The sequence below is a fragment of the Centruroides vittatus genome, unplaced genomic scaffold (assembly GCF_030686945.1).
Source record: "Centruroides vittatus isolate TY-2023 unplaced genomic scaffold, ASM3068694v2 contig_452, whole genome shotgun sequence".
Lineage (NCBI taxonomy): Eukaryota > Metazoa > Arthropoda > Arachnida > Scorpiones > Buthidae > Centruroides > Centruroides vittatus.
In genome coordinates, this window is record NW_027122248.1 from 1,843,186 (window position 1) to 1,865,008 (window position 21,823).

The following is a 21,823-nucleotide window of genomic DNA, read 5'->3' on the forward strand; positions in this document are numbered from 1 at the left end:
CAGTAGTAATTGCGTCATGGATATGTTCCTGTCCCATCCTTCATCACCTGGCCGCGCTTGATGGACACAAAAAAAGCCCTCTTATTGCTACAGGGCGGAAAGCGTAAAAAAGGATTAAAAAAAAAGGCCGTGATATTTGCCATTGTATTCTTTTACGTGGGAAGATTCATGTTGTTTAACTTTTTGTCAAAACTAATTTTATTGGAAACTCTATATTTGTGGGGTGCCAGGCTAGCGCTTCATGCCGGTATGCCTAATTACAGACTTGCAAAATACAATTTCCATTTAATACGAATGCTTTAAAAATCTAAATATTAATGGCTGGACGGCCGAGCAGTTAAGATAGCAGCCTGCTGCTCTGGATACCGGGAATCAAATCTGGACGGATGAGGGAAAAAACCCCAGAAAATTTTCGGGGTAGTCCATCCGGATACGTTGGGCTCCGCTCTTCACTTCCCAGCCACCTGTTGTGGGCCTCATCAAACTTATAATAGGCTTGCTAAAAAGGCCTTCTTAGTACCCGTAGGGCGATAATTTTTTAAAATTATTTTTAAAATTCTTTCCGCCTTGTGGGCACTAAGAAGGCTTCATTTAGCAATCCCATTATGGGTTCGGCCAGGCCCACAATGAGATGGCCGGGTGGTGAGAAACGGGGGCCGTCATATCCGGTCGTATTATTTCCCGAAAAATTCCTGAGGATTTTTCGACCCGTTGATTCCGGGTCCCCATAGCGGGAGACTGTCAACTTGATCGCTCGGCCATCCAATCGTCGGGGTAGGCGATAATGGTTTTAAAAAATCTAAACATTTCTTAATAAATATAATACTTTTAAACTTTTGTGCTTCAACTTACAAGTTTTGTAATAAAAATAATTATTTCGTAAATAATTTTACTAAAAATTGACCATTTCTGAAATTTCTAGCCGACGAATTAAGATTATTAGAGATGGCAACACTGATAAAAACAGACGAGAGATTCGTGTCTTTTGATGTAAGCCGGTGCTAACGATGAAGTCGTGACCTTTGACGTAAGATAATATACGAAGGCCGAATTATCTGAATTTCAGAATACGCAAGATTGTTTAAAAAGACTACATTAAATAGATAAAATGTTACATATATGATGTTTAACGAATAGTGAGTATATTTTAACCCAAATGGAGCTTTACATGCTAATAATAATGACTGTATAAATACCCTATTTACAATTAATTATAGTCACGTTGATGTAATTCAATGCAATTATTTCTATCTTTTGAATATGATATGGCGACATAATCTTAGTAATCAGATACATTAATTAAATACTCTAAAAGGCCAAAACATGAAATATTCTTAGAGATTAATTTTTAATTTAATATAAAATATATACATCAAATTTTTCACAAGTAAACACTTGTCTGTCAGGTTAATGTAACCCTTGGTGCCAAGATGGCGGTTCGTCTCTGATTCCAGCAAGGAAACAGTGGGATACATGTTCTAACCTAACCTATTTTAATAAATTACCATAATTATTAACAACCAAATTATTAGAATAGCTTAGGTTAGGTTAGAACATGCATCCCGCTGTTTCCTTGCTGGAATCGGAGATGAGCCACCATCTTAGCACCAAGGGTTACATTAACCATATGGCATGATTCCTTTAAACTTCATTAATCAATACAAATACAACACTTTTATAATTTGGTGATTATTTTACGTGACAGGTAACAAAGTAAACAAGCATATGACTTGTCTATGTAGGCCCGGACCAATAATAGACTTTGTCTAATTAGTTGCAGTTTTTCTGGTTGTCAAACACTGTATCTCTTCTATTGCAATGGTTGAACTCTTGTCTAGTGGGTGCAGTAAGCAGAGTTGGAACTATCTAAGCCAGTAATATTAATGCCAATATGTGGATTCAATGAGATTTAGGTGTTGCGGCTTCTGCTGTTGTTTGCACATCGTACTTTTTTTATAGCAGCGGGCATGTTTTTCTATGTACTAATAGATTTTTATGCATTAAAAGTTGTTTAGGTAAAAATTAAAATTTAGAGCTCTCGTTTTTTCCCTGGTTGTGAAACTGGGTAAAAAAATCTGAGCTGGTGTGAAAGAACTTTAAATAAAGTAAAAGAAATAAATTTTCAAAAATAACCGATGAACGCAATTAAAAATTTTATTTTTGAAAATTTGTTTCAAGTCGCTGGCTGTTTTGTGGTTCCTGGACTGGAATAAAAGGATACTAATAGGCAAAAGGACTCAAACTTGGTTTTGTATAGTCAAAATTTTCATTAAGAAATTTTGTCAAAATAATCCTGCGTTTCAATGTACAATTAAGAAATAGTTCTTATTCCCTTTTCCCAAATTTCACTTAAAGAATTAATAAGATGTGTGTGACTTTTCATTTTGATGAAATATTTGTTAGTGCAAGTTACATACCTGTAATAAATGGAGAAACTATGAGAATATGACGTGGAATTCCATTAATGTATAAATTAATGCAATTTCCACAATTTTACCAAATTTGCCCAAGTATTTTACAAAAGCTTTTTCACTTTGATGGAAAGATGCTGGTTTGAAAATGAAATAAATATTAAATATGAATGTTGTAGTCATGCAGTGAAAATAATTTTTTACCACACTGTTATTGTTACCCTACACAGTAAATCTTGCATCTATATCGATTAAATTATTTTTTAATTGTTCTCTGTAGAAGGTGGTCCCACAGATGGCCAAGTGGATAAAACTAATGAACACTGATAGTTGTGGGTTTGCACCTAACAACGGGCTGGCTGTGTGGGATTTTCTGGGTTTTCTTCGTGTTTTTAACATCTGAATAAAGCCACCTGCAAGTTTTCCATAGAACTCCTCCCAGGAGGTACTCCCCCATTGATAGATTGCATATGTTTTGCATTGTCTTTTTTTCGTCAATCCAGTCCAATCCAGTCTTTTCAAAAGATACTAAATCAACTTTATTTGAAGCTTTTGCATCATCAAACATACCTACTGTGACAAAAATTGCTCAGAACATCATTAAAAAATACTACAGTTCTAATGATGATGATGATTTAATTAATCCAATTATTATTTAATGATTTTTTGTTATTTGGGTAATGACCTTTGATATTTGGGAATTTTTTTTGAGATTTTTCAAAAGTTAATAAGTTACAATTATCTTTTTTTATCAGCAATATTTATTTAAATGTTCTTAAATATTACAAGCAATTAACCAATAATAAAACAAACACTAAAAAATTACGGCCAGTATTGCTAATAAGAACGAAAATCACTTGCATTATCTAAGTCAAGATTGTGTATATAAATAGATTAATATCTTTCAGCTAAACTAGAATTATTATTGTAGTTTAATAATTTCAATGTAACTCTTCTTATTTATGTTAATTTTAGGTATTCAAAATGGTTTGGTTGGAAAAAGTACAACGTACCTGGTTAGAATCTTTTGTTATCAAGGTGTTGCAGGCTGGTGCTATTCCTAAACATGTTGCATTTATTATGGATGGTAATAGAAGATATGCAGACAAATTAAATTTAAACAGACTGGATGGCCATACTCATGGATTTAAAAAATTATCAGAGGTAAATATTCTAAAAGTTCTAATGTATTTCAGAAATCAGAAGTCATAAACCCAATAAACTTTTTAAAAATTATCTTACGTTTTCAAACTTGTAACATATTTTTATTCATATTTTTTTTCATTTGTTACAATGAATAAATCTTGAATATTTTTTGAATAAGCTATATATATATTTTTTTAAAGCTACAGTGAAAATGAAATCTTGAAATAAAAATTCATGCAGTTTCAAATCTTTTTATGCAATTAATATTTGTAAGCAATATCTAATAACCAAATAAAAATATTTTATTTCGGTATTAGATAACATTGTCATCACTAAAACATTAAAATGTGTTACATTTGTTTTAAAATAAAATATGTAATATTTCTATATCATATTGATAAAATTAAAATGGTATAAACAAACAACTCTACCAAAACCCAATACATTATAATAAAGCCAACCACTGCCGTATGCCGTCGGGCTATATAGCTGTTATATATCCCGATGGCATATGGCAGTGGTTGGCTTTATTAAAATGATATTTATTATGCATTTTTTTCTTTTATAGAAAAAGAGAAGATATTTTAGATAAATGAAGTGGTCATGAATTGAACTATAAGTAATCGGAACATGAAATTTTTTTTTAAAATATTGGAATATTTTTTGATAGAACTAAAAATAAGAAGCTGACAAAGAGCACTATTATAGAAAAATCAAAAATGTGACAATGGACATATCAGTGAAATCACTTTAATCCAAAAATTTCCCGTTTGATTTATTTACATCCGTAACATTGCAATTTTATTAAAAAAAATAGTGAATGGCTGTAACTTAATTGAGAGGATATTATTATTATCAATTAATAACATTTATTAAATCTTATATTTTGTATTGTATTTTGGATATATATTTATTATATTAATAGTGACAATCAATTAATTAATGATATAGCATTCATATTTAAATTAATGTAATATTAAGTTGCCAAAATTTATGTAGATTTTATTGAATAGTATATGTTAATTCCATTATCTATGTAATTTTCTATTTATCATAAAGATTTGTGTGATCATTCTTAGGCTATGCAGACTTAATTATGTATTGACAGCAAAAGATTTTACTATTGTCACAAAATAAGAGATTGAGAAGTTAATATTGTGCTTAAACTGCTTTTACCTTATGGATGATATCTTATATTCATTGGAAAGTTAGATATAGATCAAAGAAAAATAGCATATTGATTGAAATGCAAGCTTTGTTCTCACAGTGGTCAGATTCTATGCTATTCTAGCCAACTTGGTACTTTTTGTCTATTTAACTGCAAATCTCTCCATTTCAGGTGCTTCTGCATAAAAGTTTTAATAATAACACAAGTATTTTAACTGTTTATTTTCAATTTATATTTATGTATGAATCAAATGAGATTAATAGCATAAAATAAATAAATAAATGATTTGTATCATGATTTGATCTTGTAAATTTATTTAAATTCAACGGACAACTCATTGAAAATAGAATCTACTTTTAAAACTTTTATTGGTAAATATATATATGATATATATAATAATTAATCATGGCTTATAAAAAAAAAACATTTTGTTAATTAAGATTGAATCATTAATTAAGAAATGTTCTTTTGAAACCAGATGTGTTTAGTAATTCATTCATGAATTGATAAACACATGGTTTATTATATATGGTTCTTCATATCTGATTCATCATTTGGCTTATATATTGATATGTTAATCAATTCACAAATTAATTGATAAACATACGTGCATTAGCTCTTTAAAAATTTATGTTGTATAGAATATTGTTTGATTTGAATTATAACTTCAATTTAAAGCTATTCAAGAAATTTTGTTCAAATAAGAATACAGGTAGGTCTCCTACAATGCAGTAGATACATTCCTTGAAAATACCGCGTTGTGGGAAATCGTGTTATAGGAGACACCAACTTAATACAAAAACTGGGATTCAGTTCTAAAAAGAGAAAAACTGCCTTTCATTTTTTAAATTTATGTACATAAAAAGCCTAAATAAAATTCAACATCATATAAAAACTAAAAAGATTATGATTTCAAGTCAAAATCAAAAAGAAACATAATGTTATGCTGACAAATTCAGTCCTTGTCGTCACTTATTATAGTTGTTCGAGAATGTTTGACTGGCCTTATTTCAAGATCTCAGCTTGTTTCATCAAGTTCCACTGCACTTATGTGATCTGTTGCGATTTTTCTGTTATGTGAAAGATGATTCATTTCTAAATATCCTAAACCGTGTTGTAAAAGTACTGCATTGTAAGAAAATTTTTGCGTTTTTCCAACCGCGTTGGAGCGAAAATGCATTGTAAAGGTATTGTGTTGTAGGAGGCCTACCTGTATATTTTTGATTTATCAATATACCAAAGAGTTTAAAGATTTTTTTTACTTCTATAAATGTAGATTATTATATTTTATATAAAATAAGCACTTTAATGTTTAATAATTAATTTCTTATCATTTTTTAAAATGAATTGTTTAATTTAATAATTATTAATTTTTAAAAATTTAGAGTTTAGATTGGTGCTTAGATATTGGAATCAAAGAAGTAACAATTTATGCTTTTAGCATCGAAAATTTCAAGCGTTCTAAAGACGAAGTTGAAAATTTAATGCAAATGATAAGAGAGAAGTTAAAAGAATTATTGGAGAAAAAGTATTTAACTAATTAATATATTTAATTTCTATTTACAAATAGTATACAGCTATATTTGTATTATTTTATATTATGTTGTTATTTTAAAGAAATTTAGTTTTTTTTTACACGTAATTATTATTTATAACAAATTTTTTTATTACAAAATTTTTATTTTTTTAATGATGTACAGTTATTGTAAATACCAAAATTTATATCCTTTTAGTCTAGACCAGTAGAATCCAAACTTTTTAATTGATGAGCCAAATTGTGCATAAGTCATAAGTAGGTAGGCCACAAATATTTTATATATTCCATAAATACAAAAAGTAGGCCTATTTCTATCATGTATAAATGATGTGTGGCAAATATGCTTGTGGGCAGGATTAATGTATGGTGTGTGCTAGATTTGGCCTGGGGATATAGTTTTGACACCACTGATATAGACAATGAGCTTACAGGATATAAGAAATACTTGTAAACAATAGTTTTTCAAATTATAAGTTTTGATGTTTAAATGATAAGGTTAGGAAGGTGTTATTTTCTTTAACATTTTAATTAGAAGAAACCTTAAACAAAAGACTAAAAAGTTTAATCAACAATAAAAAGAAAATGGGGAAACTCTACATTTCATAATTATGATTTTTTGGCAGGAAAGAGACCTGTAATGTTATCAGACTTATGTTTAATAATTGTTTACACAAAGTATAAACATGCATTGTACATTAGAATTTTAAACAAATGCTATCTAAATCTATTTGACAGAGGGTCAGATTCTCATAATTATACTTTGTATGTTTTATTGAATTAATTCTTTTCATAGTTGTGAATAAAGTTGTGGAATTAATTTTTTGGAATATAAAATCATATCAAATGCTTGTATTAATAGTAATACTTAGAGTATTTGATAACTGAATCTTGTAATTATTATATCTATTACCTAAACTCTTTATTTATTTTAAGTATATTGATTTTTTAGAGAGAAGATTGATAAATATGGTATTTGTGTGAGAGTGCTTGGTGATATAAATCTTCTTCCAAAGGATATACAAAAAGCAATTGCTGATGTTGTTTTATATTCAATGCACAACAATAGGTTTGTTTTTATAAATGTTATCAAGATTCTTTTATATTTAAAATTACATTAAATTGAATTTAATTTTTTATAGAAACTAATATTTTGACAAAGATTTTCATACAAATTTATTATATTTTACATAATGTTATATAAAATTGATGAATAATTTGTTTTCTTGTGTAAGATTAAAGATATTTATCATTTATTTGTTCAAATTTTACATTACAGTGTTGAAAGTATAAATTTTGAATATTCACGAATTGTTTTTCATGAATGTTCAAAAGTTTCAAGTGTAAAAATTTCATAATGAGCCCTTTCTAACAGTTCTTGTCTGCATACAACTAAGCATGGATTTAACAAAGTACACCTAATCCTTGCTTGAAGGCATATTTAAATTGCATGATTTTGATTTAACACAGTTGGAAAAATGTGAAATAATTTTATTTTACATTATAGAATTTTAGTCTAATGTGTTTTTTAAAAATTTTTATTACTATTTTATTTAAAATTAAGTATTTTTATTAACAATATATAAAATACTTCTCTGCTCTTTACTGACACCGGGTATTAGAACTATAACTTCAAAATGAACCTGTTACCGGTGTAAATCTTCTTATGAGCGTCTGACTAACGTTTTCGAACTTAAAACAGTTCTTCTTCAGGCGAAGATGGAATAATTTGAAAGATAGAATAGAATGTTTCAAATCGAACCGCTTCGTCTAATTCCGTCATGGCTGACATGCGCTGTAGTGTCCGGGTGTTGGTTATCGTCTATGCATATCTAAAAGGATTTGCCCGGCCGATGAAATGTCGATCTCTTCTTTTTGGTTGATGCAGATATTATTACAGCTTGTTTTATATATAGCGACCGCTTTAAGTTCGAAAACGTTAGTCAGACGCTCATAAGAAGATTTACACTGGTAACAGGTTCATTTTGAAGTTATAATATATAAAATTTTATTGTATATGGCAGGGTGGCCAACTTTTGTGTACATAAGATCTACTTTTTATCTTAAAAATGTGTCACGATCGACTTGTTGTCGTAGGCATAGTCTAAGTGGCGAGGGGGGTGTGAAATACATACTATGTTTATGCACTGTGCTTCAGTACAAGGTGCACTCCCACGAGCTATGGGTAGATAAGGAAAATATATGTTCAAAACTATTTTTTATTTTTTAAATCACTTATTAAGTTTTTGAGATATAGGCTCATAAAGAAAATAAATTTCCAGACCCAACTTTTGATATTTGCAGTTACGAGTTCATTTCATACAGGCGGCACCTAAAAAAATCGATTTTTCGACACTTTCAAGATAGATTTTTATTAACTTAAAATATAATTTAATTTTTTTTTATCAATTACAATGTATAAATTATGGTACTATTTGTTCGTAAACTTGAAAAAGTTGTTATAAAACTGCACAGTACGGCTGATAATTTGATTATAAGATTTTACTTTCGCGATTTTTTTTGGGCGAGGAAAATTTAACATGAATGAACGATATAAGATTTTTAGACTTATTTTTTGCTAATCTATCAATAGCTCGCGGGAGTGCTCTTTGTACTGAAACACCCTGTATAGTTACCTACGTAAAAAACAACGTAATTATTTAACAGGCCAAAAAACTCGCATCCAGGGGAATTAAAACAACATGAGTAATTATTAACAATATTTATTCATTCAAATTAGCTACTGATGAAGACAGATTTAGAATTTATTTTATTACGTTACATTAACGGGAGGACTGAGTTTGCACGTCTCTTACCAAGGAAACATAATTAGGTGTATATCCTGACAAAGATAATAATAATGATTCTTCAGTATGGGAATCAGTCAGGACAGAATGTTTAGTCTTCGTTAACTTTAAGTATGAAAATGCCAATTCACACAGGTATGTAGTTCTGAAACAGGAATAAATATATTTGCTACATTTGGTGATACTGGGATATTTTTCTCAATTGACGTATTTCCAAAAATCCAAAAATATAGAGGTCTGTTGCCAAAAATGCTCACTTATCAAGTAAATAGATAGGTAAGAAAAGCCATAATTTAATTTAAAACATAAAGAACAGGTACTTACATTTTAAACAAATGAAAAATTGAAACTCAACTTTGTCACCGTGGATAAATAATATTGATTAATAATAATATTGCTAATACTAAAGAAAAGAAGCTACCGCATGACAGTATCATATATTCAAGCTAAATGGCTGTGTTTTCTACGAGTCCAGTCATAACTGCATGCATATTGTTGCTTTTGCGCGTTACGTTCACACGTTGCGTTCAGTTACAAGTGTAACACATTAAGTCAAAGACATCGCGAGTGATCGACCAAAATTGGCATCGCGATCGACTTGTTGGCCACCCCTGGTATATGGCATAGAAGGTAGTAAAATTCTAATTTTATAAGCATCCAATGATCTCCTAAATGATCAGGCTACAATTTGGCTATTTTAAATAATTAATACAAATTAATTTGCTACTAGATTTAGTTTAGAGATGGCACCTAATGCTTACCTCTAATAGCAAATTAATTTGTATTAATTATTTAAAATAGCCAAATTGTAGCTCGATCATTTAAGTGATCGTTGGATGTTTATATATATTTATCAGGCTTTACAATGTTTGTTATATTTAAAATTCTAATTTTGTTTTTAGCATCTAAAATGTGATTTTATTTTTTTTTTTCAGTAGGCTGTTCAAATATGCTTAATATTTTAAAATCCATTTTAAAATGAACTACTTTCAAAAATACACGTTTCAAAACAGTTTTCAAAGCAAAATTTACAAATCTTTTTAACAGTCCGCATGCATTTAAAGCATAGATTTTTAAACTTATTAATTGGAATATTGGATTAGAAAAGTTTTAATATACATATCTAGTGCATTCAATATTTGTATTAGAAAGATAATCTTTTCTATCTGTTGACTCATCAATCATCATGTGTAAATATTCTGTGGTTGTCCATAATCTCTTTGCAACATGCAAACAAATAATTTTTATGTAGAATTCTTTCAACCTGATGTTTTTTTTATGAGAATAATTTTTTTAAGAATTATTGCACAGTAAGGATATTCAGTTTTGAAAAGGGTAATATTTGTTACAGCAAGAGTCCAACAAAAATCTTCATACTATTCTATTTGTTTTCTAAATGAAGCAGTGTTAAAAATATTCTAGCAAGCCTTAGCATGTTTTTTGAGGAAGTTGAAACCCATGTTAAAACACTTAAAAATTATGATTTATTAAAGTCACTTTCTACATGTAACTGTGCATCATCTTTACACAAAATTGACTTTACTTATAAATTATAAGTTTGGTAAGCAATTTCTGTGTTCTTCAATTTTGTATTTCTTCTCAGCTATGACTTGTTTTTGACAAACATTGCAAAAAATTATCTTTCTATCAGTTATTAGCATTGGTGTTTTATATTTTACAGTGAAGTCCACTGATATATTTTATAGCTACGAGACTGCTTAATATTAGAATTTTCCTCTTTTACTGACATAACTATTACAGTAACTTTAAACTATTGCAACAGTCTCTAAACTATTATAGTTGAATCTACTTGTAGTTTGTGAAATGATTGATAGAATTAGATTAACTGCACACTTCATTGCTATTTCTTCCTATATTACATTCAAAATACTAATTTTACATCTTTCTAACAGAGTTCTGGGAAATCTATTAGAGAGCAAAAGAGAGAACAATAGAACAGTTTTGTCAGAATGGTCCTAGAGCCGTGATGGCAAACCTATGAGGTAATTTTGGATGACATGCATCGACAGAGACAAAAAATTGAATAATTCAAATATTTGTCATATTATTTTCTCTTTTTCAACTATAAACCTAAAACTTTTTTCCTTGATTATTATTTAAATGAATATGAGCTAAAATATCTTAGTCAGAATCAGATAAAATTTTATAATCGTTGGATGCAGATGTATTTTTGCCATGTCGCCGCCACTTCTATTAATTTTAGCAGCTCAGGTCAGCACCACACTACTGCCATCTGTCCACACCACGTCCACCATATGTCTGCACCAGATATACAGTGTAACAGTGCTCATTGAAACATTTTGTATATCATATAAAATACATATTTGTTAGTTTTACAAACATCTTTAAATTGTTTTTTTATCAGGAGTCAGTGTAACAACACTGCAAAAAGTTAATAGGTAGGAAACCTATCAACCTTTTATAAAAAAAAATGTGATTTATTTATTTTTGCAGCCTTGTAATGGAGAGTCAAAAAAATAAAAAAGCAAGATTGGATGATAAAGGAAGTGGAAGTAGCAGTAGCCAGCCCTTTCAAGACATATGGTCTGAGCTGTACAGAATTATTGACAGAAACAATAGATCATTGTGCATACTGTGTAATGAAATGGTAGTAAGCAGAATGTGGAATGTAAAAAGACATTTTGAAACAAATCATAGTCAGCTCTTGAAAATCGATGAAAAGAAGGAATACATTTCTAGGCAGCTACACCTTTATAGAAGTCAATCAAATTCCATCACTAAATTTGTAAAATGCTCTACAAATTTAACATCAGCAAGTTACTGTATTGCTCACTCCATAGCTCAGCATGGAAAAGCCTTCAGTGATGGAGAATTTATTAAAGAAACATTTTTAAGATGTGTACCAGCTCTGTTTCACGATATGAAAAATAAAGATGTTATTATTAAAAGAATTTCTGAGTTACCACTAAGTAGAAATACTATCAAAGACTGAATAATGGATCTTAACAAAAATGTACATCAATTGAAAAAAGACATAAATAGTTGTAAATATTTTTCAATTTCTCTTGATGAAACTACTGATGTCACATCAAAGGCTCGGTTGGTTATTATTGCTAGATATTCTGATGGTCTCACAATGAGAGAAGAGTTGATAAAGTTAGAATCAGTGCCAATAAGTACATCAGGAAATGAATTATGTAAAGTTGTTATAAAAACATTTAATGACTTAAATATTGATATCTCTAAAATTGTGTCAGTTACGACAGATGGGGCAGCAAATATGGTGGGGAAAAAATGTAGGATTCGTGAAATTGTTTATGGAAGCTATTAGGCATTCACTTATACCTTTTCATTGCATTATCCATCAGGAGGTGTTGTGTGCCAAATTGGGATTTTCAGAATTGAATGATTTAATGTCAGTTGTAATAAAAATTGTGAATTTTATAGCTGCTAGACCCCTTCACAAGTGAGAATTTTCTGCACTTTTACAGGAAGTTGATTCATCCTACAGTGGACTACTGATGTTCAATAATGTGAAATGACTGAGTCGAGGTAAAGTACTTGAGCGATTTGTGGAGTGCTTTGAAGAAATTAAAGTATTTATTGAGAATAAGGATCTGGCAAACTTTCCTCAGATCAATGATCATAAGTGGGTCAGCAATTTAATGTTTTTACAGATTTCTCTATTCATATGAATGAACTGAACTTAAACATAAGATCAATACTTTTGCTAAAATCTTGTAATTTTGAATATATCAAATCTTTTGAAAGTAAACTTAAAATTTTTAAGCGAGATATTGAAACTAAAACTTATAAGTATTTTCCTCAAATAAAAAAGTACTTTGAAAAGGCCAATAAAACAAGTGTAATGTAGTCCATACTTAGGTACCAGAATTTAGTAAACTCGTTAATTGAAGAGTTCAGTGAAAGATTCAACCAATTTAGGAGCCTAGAACAGACCATTAATATAATTAAGTATCCAGATGTAGTTGTTTACAGTTCTTTGGAGTTAAAAGATTTCCAATGGATGCAAATTGATAATTTACAGATGCAACTTGCAGATTTTCATTTGGACTCGTGTTTCTCGACTTAAGATCGAAACTTCTAATAGATCGAAACACTAATAGCTGGAAGATCGAAACTTCTAAGATCGAAATACTAATAGCTGGAATGAAATTGTTTGAATAACGAAGAAGAGTGCAACTATGAACAAGAAATTTTGAGTTCATGGAAGAGAATACCTGACTCTTTTAGCGATATAAAAAATCCAGAGATGGCTTTGCTAACCATTTTTTCATTAACATATTTTTGTGAGACTTTGTTCTCAGCATTAAATAATATTAAAATGAACAAAAGAAACCGGCTAACAGGTGAAGTTAGTGGCACTTGCTTAGCCTTGAAGTGAACCAAGTATAAACCTGCAATCGAAGAATTAGCAGACAAACTTCAGTACTAAAAAAGTCACTAATTTTTATTTTTTCTACAATTTCTAGTTTTTGTATCATTTATTTATCATTATTTTCATTATTATCTTTTCCTAAGTGTGTATTGTTTTTTGTTTTTATTTTATACATGTTATTTAGTTGATTTTTCTTTGTTAAATTGCATTTAAATATATAAAATAAATATCAAAAACATAAATCTTTTTTTTACTATGGTTGCAAATATCAAAAAATTATGAATATTTTTAGGTGACACGGCACCAGAGTTAGGTTAGGATTTTTCAAAATTTTGACACGTCGAGCTCAAGGTTTGCCATCACTGTCCTAGAGTCACATCCTTCAATGATCTGTTGTCAGAGAGGCACTATCTTAAATAATTTTGAATTAAATACAAAACATTATCATAAATATATAACAATTATAAATTTAAACAGTATTTGTAATATTAAATAATATAATTATGCTATATCACACCAATGTTTATTATAACTACAAAAATAATCGTCTTTTCTTGATACAAAATTTGATAAAAGCTTTTTCTATTTTTAGTTTATTCATCAATGTTTGTCTTGCATATACTTCTCAAGAAGAAATCAGTACAGCAGCAAATGAAATAGCAGAAGCAGTTTCAGATGGTATTCTGAAACCTGAGTTAGTATATTTTTATTACATAAAATTTATTTTATGAATTATTGATCTGTAAATAGTGATTTTAAATGAAGTGAAGAAATTCAGTCAAAATAATAACTTATATTTCTATTATATCTCATCCAATAATTATCTTTCTTCATTATTGGTAATTGAGAATATCAATATGATAAAAGATTGCTGGAGGTTTGAATTGCTACTCTTGAAGATTACATTGGATTTGGTATTATAGTCATCAATGACTTCAATCAATTAGTATGATGAAAATAAATAAGCCAAAAGCAGTGGCAATCAGAATAGCTCAGTCAGTACATTCTTAGTACAGATCCTTAAAAGATAATACTGTATTTCAAATCTGTCATCTTGATTGCCAGATAGTTGAGTAGTTAAGACATCACCCTACTTCTCTGATGAATCTGAGAACAAGCACAGATAGGTTGAAAAACCAGAATTGTTTATGATCTGGTCCACTCCAGATATATCAGGGCCCATCCCTCACCATCCAGCTGCTCCATTTAGGCCTGGCTGAACCCATAATGGGCTTGATAAAAAAAGCCCTCTGTGAATACAGAGTGGAAAGAATCAGAAAATGATTATAATTTAACAGTTATCTTTTTCATTTTTGCATTAAATACATACATTATATGTTTTTAACCAGACACAGATTCTATATATTTTGAATAATTAAGTTTTTTACAAACCTACAGTCTTAAAAGTAAAATTTCTTTTTAATGAAACAATACACAATGTACACAGACAATTTTCTATCTTTTCTACAATATAAAGTACTGAAAGTTTTATGATCATGTTTCCAAGGGTCCTGCAATCCTGAAAAATTTGGAAATTTCAAGAATTCATTCCTTACTCTTAAAGTTTGGGAATTTTACTGAAATTTTAGTTTCTCAACTTTTCTAAACTGAAAGTTTAGAGAAGTTGAGGAAATGCACTAAATTGTCATTGGCTTGTTTAAATACAGAAACAGAAAACAAAAATTCTGTTTGACTTTTCAATAGAAATGTCTGCTGCACCAATCTTCAAATGTTTCATAACTTAAGTTTTTATAATTACAGAACCATTCAATAAAAGCTAATTTGATTGGGCAAATAAGGTGATTAAGAATTCAGTACAAAATACTGAAAAAAGAAGTATTGGTTTACTTTTGAAACTTATTTATTAATAAAAAAAATTGCACTATTTGTTATCAGGAGACTCATAATCATCAGTTTCATTATTATTATTTGTCTTAATCTAAAGAATCAAAAAATGATGATAAACTCTCAGATTAACCAAAATTGATCTAACAAGGGGAGGGCACGACCTGGGAAATTCACTTTGGGATGAGACTTAGTATATAGGTAGTACTCCTTTAGGATGTTCAGTCCTCAAAACAAGAAAGTGCAATGGCCAGCCAATTTTAAGAAAAAGGCCTTTAAAAATTAGAGCTCAGCTTATGTACTAATAAGTTATAAGTTTTGCTAGGTCGGTAGCTGCCGAGCAGCTCAGTTGACATCGTCCTTGGCTACCGCCAAGTCGTTCAGGGTTCAAATCTCTGTCTCAATTAGTATTTTTTTTCTTTCTAAAAATTTTTTAAAATAAGTATTTTGAATATATATAAATATTAAAATTTTATTATAATAAATAATTTCATTTAAAAAAATGTTTAACACATATTACATGTCATTTTAATTATAATAATACAAAATAATTAATAAGTGTATTAATAATCATCATCATCAACTGTTGGTAAACTGATAGTATCTTCATTCACAGACATTTTACTGTAAAATATTGAAACTATTTGTATTATGGTGTGATATATTACGAAACACTATGATCTCTTCGAAATCCAAAAGTAAACTGACACTCCAAATATCAGGTCAGTCCATAAGTCCATGGGCATTTTTATGACCTTGAGAAAAATCTTGTTTTGCTGTTGAAAATGTCAGTCTAATGTGATACTTTTCACACTGAAGTGTTAAATTGGATCTCATTTATATAATGCTGTTGGAATTGGAAACATTTTAGTTGTTTATTTTTGTTAAAATGGAAGTAAAGGATGAATATAAAAGACATGTTTTATACTTTTTATTTTTAAGTGGTGAGAATTAATAAGAGTAGTAACCTTCGAAAAATTTGATACAATAGAATAATAAATGAAAACTGTTGTTCCATAACTAATTATTTATAACTATTATTATTAATTATTTTGTATTATTATAATTAAAATGACATGTAATATGTGTTAAACATTTTTTTAAATGAAATTATTTATTATAATAAAATTTTAATATTTATATATATTCAAAATACTTATTTTAAAAAATTTTTAGAAAGAAAAAAAGAAAAAAATACTAATTGAGACCGAGATTTGAACCCCGAATGACTTGGTGGTAGCCAAGAACGATGTCAACTGAGCTGCTCGGCAGCTGTCGACCTAGCGAAACTTATTAGTACATAAGCTGAGCTCTAATTTTTAAAGGCCTTTTTCTTAAAATTGGCTGGCCATTGCGCTTTCTTGTTTTGAGGATTGAACATCCTAAAGGAGTACTACCTATAAACCAAGTCTCATTCCAAAGTGAATTTCCCAGGTCGTGCCCTCCCCTTATAAGCTTAGTGTTGAGTTTCTCTTGTGGCATTTGTAATGTTTTTGACCATTCAAGACTTCAAAACTACTATTCAGTGTCAATACAATAAGTTGTAAAACAGTAGAAATGAATTTTCAGAATGATTTAGCAATTCAGTTGTAATCTGTATCCATTTGTGAATTCTTTAGGTACATGGGATAAACTTTTTGTTATTGTTTAATATGTTGTTTGAAAAGAATGTCTGCATGTATTTTTATTGAAGTATTTTTATTATCTTTTGGAGACTTATTTTGCAGATGTAATTCTGCTTCAATTATATTATATAGATATAGTTAGTGTTTTTAAATTGTATCAAGTAAAGTTAGATTCTAAATCACTGATCTTAGAATTAGATTTACAATTGATGTAAAACAAAAACTTTACTCTTAATTGAATGCCTGTGCATATTGCAAGCTTATTGAATGTTTTTGGGATTTTTGATTCATTTTATTGCTAAAAGTAGTGTTCAAAGCTAAGATAGTTATGGATTACATTTTGTTAATTCTTTTTTTCATATACTCAAAAGTCAAATAAAAGTTTCAACTAAACTTGAATATTAATAGAAAATTTTATTGTCAAAAATGTTTTTACTTTTTTGGCTGTTATAGATTGTGGCGACTAGTCAAAGTTTGATCCCTGGTCTTTTGCATTTCTTGACATTTTGACTTTCCAGGAGCCCAAAATATAAAAAAAACCTACAAAATTGGGTGTTTGTGTATATTGTCATCTATCTCGCATTATATCTCGGGACTGGATAAACCAAAAATTTTGAAATGACAGGTTTATTTCTGCATATGGATTCATTGATGGTATAAATTTTGGCAATTAAAGTTCAAGGGGTGATGAGATCGTGTGTCATATCTCCAGTGGGATCAGACATTGAAGAAATTGTAAAACTAATAAGTAAAATTTTCGTTAAAACTCACTCCTCTCCAAAAGTAAGCCTTTTGCCTTTAAAAATAATATTTATATATTACTGATTATTATAAAAATAAAATCTCATAACAGATGGCATTGTGCATAACTATCTTTGTAAATCATGAGTAGCAGGAAAGTCATGCCAGAGCTCTTGCCAGCTTTTTTTTTATTTGTAGTTTAAAAAAAATAAGTATCTTTCTTTCAATTATTTTTAACAAAACTTGCTGAATTATTTAGATCATTTATTAATCACTAAAATCATTATAGGTAGGTGTATTATTGTATATGATAATTTTAGAAATATCTGAAATGAGCATAAGCACTCTGTATTGAACTACTATTGTTTTTCTGTTCAGTTGAGAACATAAGTCATCCATTTAAAGCAAAACTACTTCATCCTTACTACTTTCTACAGATACAGTAGTGAACTGAAAATCGGAATCAATTGGGGACTGGGGTTGTTCAGATTAGGGATTTGTTCCGATTACGGTTTATGTACGAAAAAATATATTAACCTGTCCGATGTTCAAATTTTTCTCTGCTGCGTGTCGCTTCCTGTTGAATTTTTCTCCGTTGCGTGTCGCTTCGTGTTGAATTTTCGTCGATTTTAAGCCTAACGAAAATTTTTATAATAATAATCGAGGCTATCGTATCGTTAAAAATTATTTCTGCATTTTGTACAAAAAAATAAATATATTGAAGAATATAAAAACATGAAAATTATACTTTAGAAGTAAATTTAGTATCAAAAACGTTCGATTCAGCACGACGGAGTCCGACTGAAAATCGTGCCGATTACCGACGATTCTGATTACCGGGGTGCCGATTTACGAGTCTCTACTGTATTAATGTTTTAATAAATAAAATTATCTGATAGAAATTTGTTAATTTAATTCTGAGATGTAAGATAAACTTATCATAATTATTAATATTTGATGCTTTAGGATATAGATATTTATGCCATCATCATCATTAAGATAATTATTTATTGACACTTTTGGTATATTTTGATTAGCAATAAAATATTTTCATAATTTTTTTGATATTTCTGCAGTTTATCCAACTTATTAATTCTAGAAATGTAAACTATTAAAATTTTATCCAGATGAAATTTATAAATTAGTTTGTCTTAATTAGCACCAAATATAAATGTGGAAAATTGAAATTTCATAAATACAATTTTTATGCAGAAAAATTTCCATAAATGTTGAAGTTTTTCTTAGAAAACATTAAAATTCAATTATATTGTTTTATAACCTAAGTAACTTTTATAACTTATATGTTTTAACAATTTAAACAGAAAAGGACGGCTTGGCAGCCTATTGCTGTGGGGAGCAGAGTCGAAGAACACGAGTAGTTTGTCGAGAGTGGTCCATTCAGATAAATTTGGCCTGTCTCTGATGAATCGCTCAGGTCCACAATGGGGTATTAAAACTCAGTGGGCTTACTAAAACAAGAAGGCCCTCTATTAGTGCCCACAGGGCAGAAAGAGAAAGTTTAGAAGTTTTTTTCTAAACTCTGCATTAAGTTTTGATACTAAATAAAAATTATGCAGTTTGTTTGTATGTTAGATGATTTTAAAATGTTTATTAACATATACTTATATTTAATATAGGGATGTGGATGAAGAACTTCTCGACCAGTGCATGTATAACAGTTCGGAACCCGATTTACTCGTAAGAACTTCAGGTGAAGTTCGGTTAAGTGATTTTCTACTTTGGCAGAGTAGCTATTCACTCTTAACATTTGTGAAAGTGTTGTGGCCAGAATACAGTATTTGGCATTTATTTGCTTCTATTTGGAGTTATCAACATTCCCTTAAATATATAAAGGCAAGATATTTTAAGAATATTTAAGTAAAATAATTTGCAAAATATAATAATGATGTCCTTTGTTTTCAAGGCTGGTCGCAAGAAACATTTTGAAGCTAGGAAACAACAAACAGAGAGAGAGATTTACAGGCATGCTATATCTGCACTTAGAGACGAAGAATTGACTGAAGAAAAATTGCAGGATTATATTTTGAAGAGAAAGGAAAGAATAAATAATTTCCTATGCCATCTGAAGCATAAGCGTGTAAGAAATTTGGAAGAAATAAAAATGGAAAAGTAAATGATGGTTTTTAAAAATAAAATTTGAATATTAAATTTATAAATTGAACTTTATACTGTCAGCCATTTTTATTAAAATGAAAAAATAAAAAGTTAGAATTATACAATACAGTTTTATCTTCATAAGTTTTGCATTCCTGGTAATTGTGAGTGACAAAGATATACACTATCCCCTTTTTTCCCTCCTGATGATTGTCTTCATAGGCTTCATTCATAATTTTTCTTTCTTTAATATAGTTTTTTTTTAGAATTAAAACATTAAAATTATATTAATTTGGCAATGAAAATTATAAAAATAAAGTGCCTATCACTATTGTAAATTCATTCTGAACGATATTTTGACAGTTATTTTTCTGTTTTCAATATTAAATACATTTATTTCCATTTTCTTTATTTTGTATTAAAAATATGCATGTCTCTTTTCTTTAAGAATTCCATTTTTGGAATTAGCTGTTAAAATCTGTCGAGATGTTAACCAATAACCAAAGATAATGCAAATATGAATAAGGCATGCTGCTGCCAAACCACACAGTTTTTGATGATATGTAACACAAGAAAGTTTTGTGGAATCTAAGTTACTTGGGAGTTTTTAACTTTGATTTTCTTGAAAATATTTGAGAAGTGCATTTTCTGTTAAGTCTTAGCACAAACCTTCAAACCAAGGCTTGTCTAGTAAACAGTATTATTGAAATCCCTGAAGACAATCATAAATTACTTAAAAGTTTGAACTTACTAATAAGCAGTGGTGATATTCAGCGGGTTCGCACAGGTTCGCCCGAACCCGTTGTTAAAATTTTCAGTTTTCCGAACCTTGTTAAACACGGAACATTTCTCAGTGGTTTTGTTTTTTTAAATATATTAAAATATACATATTATACTCTGTAATACTACTAAACTAGAGCCTTATACCCCGTTCGCACCGAGCATTTCAATCTAGATTGTGAGCGAGGTCGGGGACCGTGTCTTGGCGCGATCTCTCTCGACCGTTTCAATCTCGACCGAAACGAGATTTAATCGCGATCGATTCGAGAGAGTTCTCGAAACTAGATCCAGTCATAAGAGAGATCCCACAATCTCACGCACGCGAGATAATACAAATGGCTGTGGAACACGTGTCGGGCTACGGACAGCGAAATAAAAAGGATATTGCATTACGAGAGACGATGACATCTGTCTACTATGAGTAGTGCCATTCGGGGTGAAAAATTTCTCTGCCTAAAAGAAAAAAAAAAAAAACAGGTCGACAGCACTAATATACCATTGTTACCTGGTCTTTGCCCAGGGCTCTTACGTTCCAAATACACCACTGATTATTAGATATATCGCGAGAAAAGGTATTGTATGTATTTCTAGCCAAAACTTCCATTTCGTTTGTCGGTGATTGTCAGGGAAAAATTTTCTGCTAGCGAATCCTTTGTTAAATATTTCGAATATCACCACTGCTAATAAGGCAACACAACTGAAACTGAAAATGATGTTACATCTGGATTTTTTGCTTTTTGATTGCTTTCGGGTGAGAATCTAAGTTAAAAATACCTTAATTGAAAGTTGGACTGAAATGAAAAAGAATGCTTGTGATGTAAGATCATCAGCAAACCATACTAGTGTTTTTATTTAACAAATATCATAACTATTTTATTTATATCAAATATAATAGATTTAATTGATAATCTACAAAACCTACTCAAACTTACTGATTGAGATTGCAATTGCAATTCTCTCAGCAGCCTTGCATCATAACCATAAGTCAGTCCATTTTTGTAAATTTCTCTCACTCAAAATCATTGTTTTCACTTCATTTTTAGTAATTATTAACATTACTTACAGCAATATGGAAGCATTTGAAAAATCAGTTTTGAAAATTTCTGCAGTCTGTTGCAATTTTTCAGGTAGTTTGGAACTTAGCTTAACAGAAACAAACCTGAAAAGGAATCTTTTTTTCAGTTTTCAGGTAACATCCTGTAGGGAAAGTCCATTGATAACTATTTCAAAAGGTCAAAATATATGCATGAAGTTATGTAAAGATCTCTAT

The 21,823-nt window shown here is 29.4% G+C and overlaps 1 protein-coding gene across 1 annotated transcript; it reads left to right on the forward strand.

Annotated features, from left to right (window-relative positions):
* Positions 1-965: 965 nt before the first annotated feature.
* Positions 966-19,793, forward strand: Dhdds (Dehydrodolichyl diphosphate synthase subunit). Its single transcript, XM_067272676.1, has 7 exons — positions 966-1,136; positions 3,387-3,575; positions 6,111-6,253; positions 7,212-7,328; positions 14,040-14,141; positions 19,296-19,512; positions 19,583-19,793. The coding sequence occupies exons 2-7, from the start codon at positions 3,396-3,398 to the stop codon at positions 19,790-19,792; spliced, it is 969 nt and encodes a 322-aa protein (XP_067128777.1). The 5' UTR covers positions 966-1,136; positions 3,387-3,395; the 3' UTR covers position 19,793.
* The last annotated feature ends 2,030 nt before the right edge of the window (positions 19,794-21,823 follow it).